At 42.6% G+C, this 15030-nt stretch overlaps 1 protein-coding gene across 13 annotated transcripts in view; it reads right to left on the bottom strand.

Annotated features, from left to right (window-relative positions):
* LOC122617913 (potassium voltage-gated channel protein Shab) overlaps positions 1–15030 on the bottom strand; it is a 58074-nt gene that overhangs the window by 18297 nt on the left and 24747 nt on the right. For all 13 annotated transcript variants that reach the window (XR_006325982.1, XM_043793971.1, XM_043793959.1 and 10 more), the window contains exons 3-5: positions 9963–10333; positions 8392–9817; positions 360–1203 (exon numbers count right to left, since the gene is read on the bottom strand). Coding sequence is in view for 12 of the 13 variants with exons in the window: in XM_043793971.1 (XP_043649906.1) it covers positions 360–1203; positions 8392–9810 (2263 nt within the window). In the remaining variant the exon portion in view is untranslated. The remainder of the gene's footprint in view (positions 1–359; positions 1204–8391; positions 9818–9962; positions 10334–15030) is intronic.

Below are 15030 nucleotides of genomic sequence, written 5' to 3'. Positions count from 1 at the left end.
CTAACGCACAAGACTACACAAGAGTAAGCAAAAGTTTAAAGGAGAGGGATTTCTTGGGAACTTCGGGTTATACACATAAATATATGATACGATTTCCAATCCTTTGAAGCTTTCATTATAATGGCATAATAGTTTTAGTAATAATGGAACTTCGTAGCATGGCTTTACAAAATGAAGTACAATCAACTGTGGCATATCATATATTTAAGTGTAGCTACTATAGTTAGTTGTGGGATAATAAGCATAGCATGAGGCGTAAGGATCGAGTTAGCAGATCCCTTCGGTCGGCTAGTTTAGTGTTAGTAGATACGTAAGCAAGGCACATTCCTTATAGCTAGTGGTACGGGGGTAGATCTTACCTGTGTCGACAATCACATCGATGAGATCCATGGACTTGGCAAAGGCATCTTTCAGATTGATATGATGAAAGGAGACAATGCTGCCCTCGCGCTTGGCACGATCGAGTGCCTCGCGACGCTTGAGGGCCTTTTCGCGGCGCATCTGATTCTTATAAAATTCAGCAAAATTGTTAACGATGATGGGAATAGGCAAAGCGATTACCAGAACACCGCATATGCAACACACAGTACCAATAACCTTTCCCAGTGCAGTTGTGGGATAGATGTCCCCGTAGCCAACAGTTGTCATTGTAATACCCGCCCACCAAAATGTTTCCGGTATTGAAACGAATTTTGTATCCTTTTCATCCTTTTCGGCAAAATATGCCAGCGAAGAAAATATGAGAACGCCCATGGCCAGGAACAGCATTAGTAGACCGAGTTCCTTATACGAGTTACGCAGCGTAAAGCCTAACGACTGCAGGCCCGTTGAGTGACGGGCCAGCTTAAGGATTCGCAGGATGCGCATGATGCGAAAGACCTGCACCACCCGACGCACATCCTGGAACTGGTCCGTTGCATTCTTATTCGTTTCCAATAGAAATAACGAAACAAAGTATGGGAGTATTGCCAATAGATCGATTATGTTAAGGCCGCCCTTAAAGAACTTCCACTTGTCCGGCGAGGCGCTAAACCTAAGTATGTACTCTAGAGTGAACCACGTGATACACACGGCCTCAACCATTGCCAATTGCGGATTATCCTGTGGTGTACCGTTGTCAATGTGTTGTAGTTGTGGTAGGGTGTTCAACGTCAGGGCTATGGTAGACAGGACTATGAATAGTATGGATATCACTGCGATAACCTGCGAACGGTAAAGAACAATCGAGACTTTGTCGAGACCATGATTCAGCAACGATTCAATTTCAATGCAATCAAATCACAACGATAATAGTAGGTATTTGTAAGCTATTTGATATTTGATATTTGGTTTTGGTTTTTATATTTGAGTAGGCACATAACACGATACGTTCATTCCATATCAAATCTGTCTTTTATACACATCTAGTTTGGTTTTGTTTTTTGGGGTTTTAATTAATTTGTAAAACACGGTCACAACAATCAGCAAAGTTCAGCGAGTTCTCTCCACGAGAGTTCACTTTGATTCTGTATGACTATCTGGCATTTTAATTGGGTTAAGTAGACAATCTGTTAGAGTTCTGGTCTCGAATTCAGCTTCTTCTGGGGATTGTTAGTCGAAACGGGGTCTGTTAATTTGGTTGGTAACTATATCGTTTCATTTGGCAGGGGTAACGCTTCATTTTGGGGTCTTGGTTGGCTTTCCTAAACAGTTCTTTGTACTTTTCAAAGGCTGCTGTACTATATGTGAAGTATATATTTATTCGTCGTGAATCCTTCTTCGTAACTCAAACCATAACTCAAAATCAAGAGGTTGGCAACAAACGAAAACAGAAAAACGCAAAACATGGGTTGGGTATATTATTTTGATCCTAGGTCTCGAAGTTTCGGGGTCTCTAGTCTAGATCAACTCTTTCTCTGGAAGGTGTGGGTGTAAGTGGGTGTGAGGTGGCTCTGTGGTTAGTGGTTCGGTGGCTAGTGGTTGGTGGTGTGCGTGTGGTTGTGGTTCTGGTTGTGGTTGTGGTTCGGGTAATAGTTGTGGTATGGGTAACTGTAAGTGTGAGTTCTTGTTGTGGGGACAGATCACATGACGCAACACAAGGACATAACACACCTACATACTTATCAGCTATACGTGTGTGTGTCTAATCGGTTCTATTATGGTATGAGGGTGAACCAGGGGGGGCACTCCGTCGTTAAATAAGAGACGCTACCCTTGGGGTCTGCAGTCGACATAATTGTTATACAATAACCTTTTATTTGTAATATATTCTACATGGTATTATCCTCAGAAATCACCGATTGTTACGCTCTTCGCTGTTTGTGTATTTGTTTTGGTTTTGACTTGTTTTCTCTTGGATAATAATGTTTGGAAAACTTAAGTGGTTCAAATTCATGATTGTTCTAGCAAATGACAAAGGAAGAAATCCAAATCTAATTCAAATTCAAATGCATAACTTTCGTACCAAACGAGCTAGGAATTACAATTACGAGATAGGGATTCCAAATCAAATCAAAACGAAATTAAATTAGAAACTAGAAACTAGAAACCGCCATCGTCGGCCATCAAATAATTGCATCTGTCACGGTAAACACACACAAATATGCCGTGAAATTATGCATTTATTTTTCGGCCTGTTGGACGGAAATCTCTTTGTAAACAAACACACTTAAACCATTTTAATTGCTTGTCTCTAAATAATACATTTAATTTACCAAAAACTGCCAATTGCCGAGATTGAAGTGTTCGGAAAGAGGGGAGAAAATGGATTTTCGGGGCACTGGAGGCCTGTCAGAAATGCAGAATTTCAATTGCGATTTCAATGCCAGATGGACTGCCATTGCCGCATTAGGCCACATGGCTTCGAACATGGCTTATTCCGCAACTGAATCGGGGTTCATGTGGAATGGGGGGGGAGGGCTGAGTGTTGGGTGGAATGTTGGCTGTGCGTGTGACTGACAGTCGAGAGGGGGTCAGAGATAGAGAGAGAGAGAGAGAGTGAGAGAGAGAGATGGGTTGAACATCTTGGACATGCCACGCCCCCAAAGTGGAATGCATAGATAACTCTTCTGTGAGTGTCCAGATCTACCATAGTAGGCCACTGTACGCAACCACGCAGTTCTGGTTTCGGAAATGGATTGGGTTCGGAATAGGAACTTGGAGCATGGATCATGGATCGTGGAGCATGGATCATGGATCATGGATCATGGATCATGGACTTTGGACTTGGGGTTCTGGGTCAGGGTAAGCTGAATTTCATAGTTCTGCTTCGTTGGATGAGCTGACTTCTCTAGTTATGGCTTATGGCTTGCTACGTATAGATACAAAAGTTAAAGATACAGATTATGCAGTTATTAGACAAAAGATACATAGTCAAGAAGGTATCATTACGTAGGGATAAACAAAACGCACTAAAGGATACACAAACCAACTGAACCGAAAACAAAACCAAAAGGAGAGAAAACATTTGGATGGTGCTAGTTAGCAACGATGAGAAATAGAAGGAGGAGTGGAATAAAGTCAAAGTACAGATACTAGATACTAGTTACTAGTTACAGATAGATACAAGTGCGAGAGGGCACGCGAGGGGGCTTAGAAATAGATAATAAAGAGAGGGCTTAGACATACAGATGGGTTCATAGAGTTAGAGGGGGATGTTCTTGCATTGAAGTGGTATTGGTCTTGGTCTTGGTCTTCGACCGTCAAACTTCGGGAAAGTTAATTAAATTTCCATAGTTTCGGAGGATTCGGGGATTGAGCGGGTGGGGCAGGGCGGGGCGGGGCGGGCGAGGGTTTCAACAATCTACTTGAGATGGTGGTGAGGCTATACAAACAAATTTACTTTCGATTCTTATTTCGCTTTCGATTGAACAGAATGCATTGGAGTTGAGTTTCGTAAACAAAAAAGTTTGTGTGCGAATTATCACTTTGGCATACTGTAGTTTTGGATTTTGGAACTGCTACCATTGCTGCTCAGTCATGAAGGTGGTTGGGGGGTTTTCGGGGTATGGATAGGTTTCGCTGGGTTGAAAACTAAACATGATGTCGCAATACTCCTAGCTGGCTTACTTGATCACAGTCTCCGAAAAGAAAAAATGGTTGAATACGTAACTGAATATGCACTAAACTCACAACAACTACAAAGTTCAAAGCGTAGCAAGTCGTCTAAAGCGGTTTCTGCTGCTCGAGGCCTACAAAAATCAAAATTCTGTCTATAAAGCCGCTGACAACAGAGCCATAATATGTAAAAAACAAAATATAGATGTATATTTAGCAATACATTAAGCTGAAAGTCGGTGTTCCGATCATTGTGGATACTTTGCAAAGTTTAAACTGTAAGGTATATAAACATTTTTTTGATAAACTGCTGTATTTTTTCAAAAATTTGCTAGGTGATTGCTTCAAAGTAGGCGAATAAGAGTAAGTTATTAAAGAAATTCGAGTTTTAGGCTAATATTCAAATGTCACTTTATATATATTAATAGATATTTAGTAGCTCTTTTGTCTTTTGTTATATTTTACTGACTGGCTTCTTTACAGGAAAACAAAACCTTTGCAACTGCATGAAAAAGGATAACAAATTTGAATTAACTTCCCTGAACCAGGCTGAAATCCACTTGAATTACAAGTAATGGAAGGTCGATGGATTACAGAGCAAGATCTCGGGGTCGAAGCAAAGTGAGGAGATAGATAAAGGTGAACAGTGACAGAGAGGTGATGAGCTGAGGTGTTGTGGAAAATAAGGACAATATACAGTCAAAAAACAATTCATGCGACAAGAAAATCGGGACAAAAGAGTTTCGACTTAAATATATAAGGATAATATAAGGATAATATACAAATATACAAAGGTTTACATAGGGCACTCATCGCAATCGCTGTACAATCCAAACTAAATCTAGATCAAAAAGGGTAAACTTCACGTCACTTGAATACCAGAACTAAAAATCACATTCAATTTTAATTCAAAATAGGGGTGTGCAAAACTTTGGGTGTTTTTGCTCAGTGTTCGAGTGTAGTAGTGTGAGTGTGTGTATCTGTGTGTGTCGATGGGAACTCAGTTCCGGCTAAAATATTTGATCAGGTTTGCATTTGGTTCACGTGGAGTGTTTTTTTTTTTTTTTTGTTAACGGGTTGTACGTTTTGTGGTTTTGGTTTTGGTTTTCGGTTTTTCGGTGGTTTGTTGGGGTTTATCAGGGGTGTGGGAAGTGGGCGTGGGTGGTTTTCGGTGGGTGCATGAGTTGGTTCGCATACTTTGTTCGACTCACTAAAAAACAAACAAAATTCGATACAAACGGCTATAGAATTCAGTACGAATCGACTACGAAATTCTATACTAGTGGCATTCAAATGCAGCAAATTTGGTGGGTTAATATTTCAAGTAGGAGATTTCGTTCGATCGATATATAGTTTGGTTACGGGTCTCGTATACCGAAATCAAAAGGCTAAACTAAAACTCAAAACCGAATAGAGACGATGAATTTTACATGTACTACCCTTTTGGGGATATTGGAATAGAGTTGTTCGATTTAATGCTAATTTAAAGAGGGGACTAAAACTTCGAAGGCACCGTAGACGATTCTCAAAGTGTAGACATTTGTGTGTGTGTAAGTGTTTTGTGTGTATGTTCGAGTGTCGGAAATTGTAGGTAATCAAGGTCCAATGTTTACGAAGGAATTAGGTTAAAACACAATAACAACGAGAGTTAAATAAATTTCTTCCTTATGCAATACACACGAGATTACAACATGACATCAAATATATAGGAAAAGAATACGAGGGTTTAAAAACGACATACAGATATGTATATATATCATCGCCAATGGAAAGGAAAGTACCAACACAAAAGGCAAACAACTTAACAACAATTTGGATAACATAATTTTCCAGTTTCGTTATTGTTGTTTTTTTCGGTGTACATAAGAAATAAAGTAAACGTTTTTGAATATTTTTGGAGTATTTTTTGGGTATTTTCTGTTTCTTGTTTGTCTTGTGAGCGCGCTTTGGTTTCTTGCTGAGTTGTTTGTCGCTTTCAACGAGGCGAAGATATCAACTGAGATTTCTAACTGCTTTTGTTATTAGATAAGAGCTAGATTTGTTGGTTCTCATATTTATCATTTCGTTGAAAAAAGGATGTGTTTAGGCGTGGTATTAAAAATAAACCAAAAAAGTACAGAACTAAAAATGTTGTTAGTTTCTTCTTTTTTCTCTCTGACAGAAAATCGAGTTAGTTATTGAAGAAAAAACATAAATAAAAATACGATAAAAGTACAACTGCAAAGGACTCTGGAAATTTTTCATTACCTTTTAAATGGAACTAAAAAGTTTCAAATTTAAATAATAATTTATATGGAATGCTTATATTCTTGCAAAAGTCCAAATAAGGTTTCAGACATTGAGAATACATTCCATATAATAAATCAAATAAAAAGAAATTAAAAATGCTAAACCTAAATGAGTTTCAAAATAAAAAGTACATAATTCAAATAAAAATGGAACTCAAAATCGAATGAAAAATTATAGGAGATGCACCCAAATATGTTGTAATTATTTCCATTCTCCCACCAATATAATTGGTTAAAGCCAAAAGCTAACGTAACAGATCGAGGCAAATAATCGGCTGTATTATACAAGCTGAAGCCAAACTGAGATCGTTTTGAGTGAGTGTTTCAATGGTGATATTTATAGATGTGTGTGGTTGTGTGCCCGGGTCGTTAAAGCTGATCAAGGGGTATATATAGGCGTATATATATATGGTACAAGGCCAGCCAGAATGAGGAACCCTGAACCTGGGTCCACACGAAAATTCTGATCTGATCCGAATCCTAATCGAGAATTCACCCCCTAGAACATGGAAAATGGAAATGCATTACAACACCTCTTTGGCCACTTCTCCCCAGAGTCCTTTCTCGTTACAATATTTTCGAGGATTTCTACAGCACACCTGCCGCCTGGTCATATCGCTTATTGCCCATTCCCAAACATGGTTACAGTGGGGTGTTTGGGGGATTTGGGGAGAACATTAGAGATAAACAGAGAGAGATTACTTCACCATCATCATCAACAATTAAGAGATATACGTATTAATAATAATATTCAGAGTAGATATAAATAGTTTATATATATGGTTGTATGTATACAGGGCTTGTCAATTTCGCAATTATACTGTGTGTGATGTAAAAAAGACTGGATTAGAGAAACGATTAGTAAACAATTTTGGGCAGTTTCGATTGCTCGATCAGTACTGGCTTGATCTTTTTGCTAATTTGAACTCTCTGGGTGGTGTCGTCGCGTGTTTCGATTACTAAGACTCGAACTAGAACTTAAACTCAAACTAAAACATAGTATGCAGCTTAATCTAAGAGAGGGTGTGGGATTGATTAGGCGAAAGCAGAAATTAAGGAGTTAACTGAAGGACTGAACTCAATTTAAATGGTGCCGTAAACTCTTCATCCTCCGATATATTATTTCCTTTTTTTCAAGGGGTTACTCCGCTCACAAATCTGGCGACTTCCGTTCGATGGAGGAAGAATTACTGTCCTGTCCGATCTGTACGATACATGACACAAAAGCTTGAAGCACTTCGATATGGGATTTACACATGAGATCAGCCGTATTTACAACACCGATGTGGATCCCAGAGGATCTGCGCGCCAAGCAGCGGGATATATAGTAGTTAGGCGATATCATATCTTATGGTACAGATAACTGGCGGACATTCGAACGAGTAGCGAGTAGCCAGTAACGAGTAACGATTAAAGTATCGAGTATATATCCTTTCGGAGTGCAAGCATATCGGTTGGAATCGCAAAAGCAGGTGATGAATTGGCAGATTTTTACAGCATTGAGAGTGGGGTTATTTGATAGAGAGAGTAGAGATAGATATGTTGCTGTTATCCTTACACTATATAGTACTCAGATCTGCTCGACGGCTGAGTTATATATTACAAAGTGCAAGAGCTGGCGATAGTGTAAAAATAATAGTGACTTTTGCACAGAACCAAAGTTCAACTACATAAGAGTAACTCAGGAGGTAATCAAGAACTGAAAAGTTTTGAAGAGAAGTTGGAGGTGGGGATTTTCGGGATTTGGTTATCGAACTTAATAGGGTTTCTTACGCTTGACATTGACACGGTTCACAGTTCAACGGTTAGAAACACAATACGAACACATCTATGAGAATCTTTGGGTATTAAGAGGACTTTGGGAGGGCACTGAGAATAAAGATGATCCTTTTATAAATAAATAGAATTATATAAGATATGTTATACCTATGGAATTTATTTGACAGAAAATATCTTTTGAATCTTGTATACAAGCGCTTATACATCTTTTTTCTCAGTGCTTTATTTAGGGTACTGGAGTTAGGACACTATAGACTACCTTAAGGTCGGGGCAACCGACTGGACTTACCCGGGCGGCGAAACTGGTGTTGGGCTTCTCCAGGAGCTCCCACAGATACTTCTGGTACTCGGCGCATTTACCTTCGCCGAACTCCTCCTCGTCGCGCTGCCGCAGGGACTCGGCCTCCTTGCGCATCTCCTCGTGGACGTTCTCCTTGCGCTGGTGGTACTTGTGCTGGCAGCAGGACTCCAGGTACAGTTCGTCGACGCCCCAGTACTCCAGGTCATCACTAAACGCGAGCACGCACATCTCGTCGACGATGTGCAGCTTGCCGGTGCGATAGAAGTTCAGGATGGAGCTGAAGCTCTTCGGATGTCGGTCGAAGAAGTACTCGTTGTCCGCCAGCGAGTAGTCGTCGCACAGCTCCACGATGGCCTCGTGGGTGGTGCACTCCCTCAGCCGCCCGAGCCGCGTGTGGGGCAGCCGCTCCAGCGTCCTCCACAGGACCTCGTGCCTCACCCCGCCCACGTTGATGGACACGCGGCTGTTGACCGCCTTCGACTGGGCTATCATGAACGGCTCGGGCGGCGGTATGGAGGACATGGATCTGGAATGTGTCCGCTGCAGGGCGCCGGTGGTGTTGCTCTGGCTATGAGTTGGTACACCGCCCGAAATCGACTGGCTGCTGGCACCACCGACGCCCCCGCCACCGACGCTGCCAACGATCTGCTGGGAAGTTGTGGGAATCGAGTGCGTTGGTGATGCGACTGGGAATGGGGCGTAGCGAACTTCCTTGCCTGCTGCTCCACCGCCCGATCCAGATCCGGCTCCAGTTCCGGTTCCTGTTCCTGTCCCTGCTGCTCCCGATCCCGTGAGTGATGCTCCCGCTGCCGCACCCGTACCCGCTCCTGCTCCTGATCCCACAGCACCAGCAGGAAGACCGGCGGATGGGCCAGCAAGGTGGCCGCCATCAGCGTAATCCAGGTGACGAGAAACGAGGCCGGCGGGATTAGCTGGCCCAAGGTGATAAGCAGCACCGCCAGCTGCTGGTAGAGATCCGATGCCGATGCCACCATATGCACCAGCTCCACCGGTTCCCATCGCCCGCTCCCAATCGACATTACCGCTTGTATCGTAGTACGGCTGATTATCGCCGATGTCGGCAGGTGTTGCAGCCTGCAGTCCGCGTGCAATTGCAATTGCCTCGTTATGTTGCTGATACAGGATGTCCTGTTGCTGCTGCTGCTGCTGTTGCTGTTGCTGCTTGAGTTGCAGTTGCTGCTGCTGATGTTGCTGCTGTTGCTGCTGCTGCTGCTTCGAGAGTTGCTGTTGCTGAGTCGCTTGTTGCTGTTGCTGTTGCTGGCCAGCAGCCTGTCCACATTGCAATTGCCCGACCATTTGTAATACTCCATTATTGGTTTGAAGCGGTGTCGATTCACCCGTTGCCCAGCGTACCGCCTCACGGTCCCTGTCGCGTTCGCCGACCATAAGTCTGCTGCAATGGAAAAACGGAGATTTATTATCCTTGCATCCAAAGCTGATTTATCTGCAAAGTCATTGAGTTTTAAATGAAATTTTTGGTACTCCAGGTATGTATTTGCTCTACTTGAGTTCCATTTTTAAAGTGTTTTGGGACTCACCGCTACATCGCGTCAATTGTCGTCATTACAGCCTCCTTTTTGGCGAATGTGCTGCTCTGCTGGCCGATGTCCTGCACCTTTTCCTCTGCCGATTGCTATCGCCGGGGAAATTGATTTGGATTTTCCGGTCGCGGTATTATCTGCGGATCTATCAATCGCTCAGTTGCGGTCTGGCAGGCTGCTGGCTGTGTCCCCGGATTCCCACATCTTTGGCTGTGAGGCTGGTTCTCCTGGCTTCCAATGGCTCTCCTACGGCACCGCTATCGTTGTTATGTCTATGATCACAGTTGTGTTCTGGTTCTGGCCCTAGTTCAGGTTGAGATTGAGATTGAGGCTCAGGCGTGGTTTGGCAGCATTTTGTGGGGCAATAGCTGCAATTTATGACCAGAGATAAGGGGGAAAAGCAATCAGTAAAGTTCGCTCATTGCAAAGCAATTATATCTAACCGCATATCGATGGCTGATAAGCCGCGTAAATTCCGAGCACCTCAATTATGCTTGCCGTATAATAAAACACAATCAGGCACAGTGGGCATATGTTGTCAAAACTCAAATAAAAACTATTTAACATATTTTGCTTATCTATGAAAACTTCATCACTTTAAAATTTCTATTTGAGGTCATCCCATTCGCTTAACCCATGAATCACTGTCGTTCAAGGCACATATTCAATCAGGCTACTTAAATGCCACGCCCACTGTGCCTTCGAGTCATGAATCAATAGTTGCGGAAAACTGATAAGATAGCAAACCAATCGTTGGATAGGGATATCCCCCTCGCTCCTTTTCCCATCCATTTCCACACCGACTCTGCTTTTTTTGTAGCATACATTTGGGGGCTGGGAAGCATTGTGGCAATTATCGAATAATTGCGTATGCAAATGAATGCAATTGTTGGTAAATCGTGCGCCACAAAAATCGAGGCCGCTTTGTCTTATTTATTAGCGTTAATTTGCAGCAATCGCCGAAGGCTCGGCCTTTGCATTTAAATGCCTATTTTTGGTTTCCTTTTGCATATTTGGCCTTTGCCCAGATTTTAGCCCTATGATTCAGTTTCTGCCGCATTGCAATCAAATTTGAATTTTTACGCCCCGCCGGAAATGGCAAGTAATATGCCTAACGGTCCGCGAATTTTTTCAAATGGATTGCCCTGCGTAGTGCCCTGGAAAATGTTAACTGACCTCCGACGGTCGTTTCGAACGTCTTCATTTCGTATTCATTCCCGCATTCGTATTCACATATTCACATTGTGGCCCATGTGAATACCCATTCGCATGCAGATTGCTGATTTGTGCGCCACCTGTCACTCTCACTGCCCTTTCACCTCGCGTGCCTGGGGTCAGAGTTCGCGAGTTATGGCTGCGACGCAAATTATATAGTTTTGTTGCATTTTAGTCCGACTAAATTGTTGTTTATTAGCTACTTCTCCGAGTGCCCACTTGTGCTGGGAGTTACGTAATTGCGAATGTTGCCATTCGCCAAAGCTTGAGCAGTCACATTTTTGACAACATTTCTGGCGAGTTTGAGTTGAGGGGTATTGCTTTGCAGTCGGATATGATGGAATTGGCGGTAGGAATACAAAATTGTACAACCATTTCAAGAAGCCTTTACATAAGAGTACAACTTATTTTGTAAGGTTCAATAAAAGTGTATCTTTAAGAGCTTAGTTCGCCTACTTCAATAATGTAATATCATAGTTTACTGCCATCTACGTTATCCACCGGGTACTAATTGCGTTTATAGTCACACTTTTTGATTAAATTGAAAGCTTTGCTGGCACTGCTTGAATTTTCCATTCATTTTAATCGCGTGCAGGCGAAAAGCAAAAGTTTTTCTCCATTTTTATTGCAATTATTTCTGGCGCAAAATGAAACTAAACTGCATGCAAACTCTCAGCTCTTGTTTCAGCTGGCTTTTATATTTCTGCTGCGTTTTATTCGTTTTTTTTTTTTTTTGCTAAGGATGCATGCAACATGTTAGCCCCGCAGCTCGACAATTAATTCGTTGATGGTGTGAGTGGGTATCTGTGAGCGTGGGCTCAAGTGTGTGTGTGAGTGGAAAGTGGGCAACTTCACCTTGGAACCTGTTGAATTGCCTTGAGGCCGTGGCAGAATGCAATTAATTTCCCATTTTAATGAGGTGAGACCTTTTCGTTGTTCCAGCGAAAGTTGGTCAAAAGCGTGTGAGCGAGGGCGAAAGCCATTCCTTTTGACTGCTTCTGGCCTTGTCATAAAAACTCGGCCAGATAATGGCTGCTGAAATTTATGGCAACACCCACTCATCTTAGCGACCCACACACACACACGCCCACACACACATTCAGTGAAGCCCATAAATCTGCAAACATAATTTGCTAAACACGTATGCAGAACATTACAAAATGGCCTTAATTGCCCTCAAATGGTTTGACATTGTCCATCGCCGAGCAGCCTTGACTCTTCCCAGACATTGTCGTTTTGGGAACGGAAGAGGGCTACTCGGGTTACTACTAAACTGGGCTAAAACAACAGCCATATAGCCGTGGGGACATTATAAAGTTGCTGGCTGAATTTCATGACAGCGCTGAAACTGAACGTCTGAGCAGCCTCATGTGTGATTAATGATTTCTTTGCTTTGTTGACGCTAATTGAAAAATGCTGGGCAAACATCAGCGAAAATAATTAGAGCCTTTGGTTGCTAAGGGAAAGTCGGGGGGCAGCAGGCTGACTTATTGAAAATTTAAAATTCAAAGGAGGAAAGGTTATCAATAACGAAGGAGCTGAGTGAAATTTCTGAATTATGAAGAAGTAAGATTCGAGCAATTTAGGAACAATATAAAGATTTGTACTTTAAGACTTGCTCAATTCGAATTGGGGCTTGTCCATTAGTTAGCTTTGGCAGACATCAATAGGATGTAGAACTGTAGGCACTAAGGATTTCCCTTTCTAGCGAACTTGACAAGATACATTGCTTCAAATGCCAAAAATCCACTTAAGTGCTAAAAGCAAGCCAGAGTCCAAGCTTTTCCATTTGCATATTGCATGGCGGAATGCTTCCTGTTTTCGCCAAGGGAAGGGAAAGGAAAAGGGGTGAAAAACTAAAACTGAAACAAAACTAAATTTAAGGCCCGCGGCAACAACAAGGCAATGCAAATATGTACAGAAAGCGTGTCAATGTGGCTCAGGCCATAGCTCTTCTAATGCCAATTGTTGTTCCGCTTGCGAGTGGCAAACATTTATTGCCGACTCTCCAGCGTCGCCATTGCCATTGTCTAAATTTATGGGTGCCATTTTGTTTTGTTTGGTGCAAGCATTTTGCAAGTCAAGTGCATTTATTTTTAAATGCTCTACAAGGGCCGCGAAGGGCGTCTCTTCAGAGTGCGTCAGCGGCAACCTCAACACTTGGCTTGGTTTTCTATCTGTGTCGGTGTGGCCGACTTCCTTTCGCTGGCGGGTCTTCCCCAATTCGACGCCATCGACTTCCGGCCACATCCACATCCGCCAGTAGCTGACCGCAGCCTGCATAGCGCGAAAAGGTCCAGTTTATTTAATGGCCCTAATAAGCACAGAGCGGCTTTAGCAAAGTTTAGAAAAATAACCTAAAAGTGGCTGCTCTGAGTAAGGCAAGGTCACACAGTGACTTATGAATACAAACTCTGGAGGTTGGTCACACTAAAGGTTTTTTCTGTACAATAAGAATGGAGCTCGTTAGTTTCTCGTACTATTTCTCTCAGTGTCGTGTTCTAATTTTATTTGGCTAACAAAAATGTGCGAGGGGCGCTCCAACAAAGTTAGTGTGAAAGCAGCTCTCACGTCTCCGTAGCGTACTTTCCATTTTCTGTAAATTTAAGCAAGTTACTCTAATTGTGTTCGCCGCTTTCCTCCGACTTTGCCCCGCACTTTTCGGGGCTTTCTTTTGCGTGCCACGGCGACTTATTGGCCACTGGCATGCAAGCTGATTCTACTACTGCTGCTGCTGCTGCTTCTTACTCTGCCTCTTGACCAACTTGACTTGGCCTTGGCTAACATTTGGGTTCCTCTGTGTGTTGGTGGGAGCTTGTTCTCACTTTCACTCCGTCGCTGCACTTGGCTGTTTGCTAAAGGGGCCAGAACTGGGAGAGCACACTTTGCCGGGGCATTCGTGTATTAACTTAATTGTTTTTATTGGGTATTACGCGGCTTTATGGCCCCGAGGTCCTGCATTCCGACATGGCGTCATCTGGATCCTGAATCCAAATCCCTTGGCCAAAATCGATGGCAACCGGGTGTGCCAGGCACCATGTTGTTCGAGCAGTAGTAGGTGTCATTAACCCGGCACAAATTGCTGTCTGCTGCACACCGTGGTTAATAGCTGCACTGCGTTCGTTACCTTTACGGCCCTCATCTGCTGGCCATGTCAACTGCGCAGTTGGACGGACCACATCAAATATTCATAATCAACTTTGGGCCATTGCCCGTTAGCGGTAACGGTCTACCAGCGGCCACTCATATTCCTCATATGTGCCAGCCGCCTTATTGATTTTCGATTATGGCCGTAGCACACACCCATTCGATGGGCGCACGAAGCGAAAATTTCGATGATTTAATTGCAACTCATAATGGTAGCTAAATACACAGTTAATTTGCCATGACAGTTTGCCTGCAATTTTACGTTAGCAGGGGATTGTTATCATTATTATTTTTAAATTTTCTCGGCATGTATCAGCTATTTCTCTCTGTGCACTTGCCAACCTGTTAGTCGTGCGTGTTTGGCCTAGTAAGTCATAGATGTTAGCAGAAGGGGGAAGCTAAATAATGCATGCTATACCAATTCGAATCGAGAATTGATAGTCTCTTCGATTGGCTCATTGCAAAGGGTTTATTATTTTTCCAGACTATTACCACCCACAGATAGAAATATTAGTGATTTTGGAAATTCCGCAAAAGTTTCAGCTATCAGAATCGATATTGATAAATATATTCAGTTCCAATGACATGCATAGAAGAGGCAAACATACAAAAGTCTGTAAATTTTGTTTTAATAATACTCATATCCCTAACTTGTGTAAGAGTATTTGAAACTTCGGCTGACTCTCTCGCAGTGTGGTTATTT

Source organism: Drosophila teissieri, chromosome 3L (assembly GCF_016746235.2).
Source record: "Drosophila teissieri strain GT53w chromosome 3L, Prin_Dtei_1.1, whole genome shotgun sequence".
Taxonomy (NCBI): domain Eukaryota; kingdom Metazoa; phylum Arthropoda; class Insecta; order Diptera; family Drosophilidae; genus Drosophila; species Drosophila teissieri.
The sequence above is the reverse complement of the archived record's forward strand: the minus strand, read 5'-3'. Positions and strand labels throughout refer to the sequence as shown.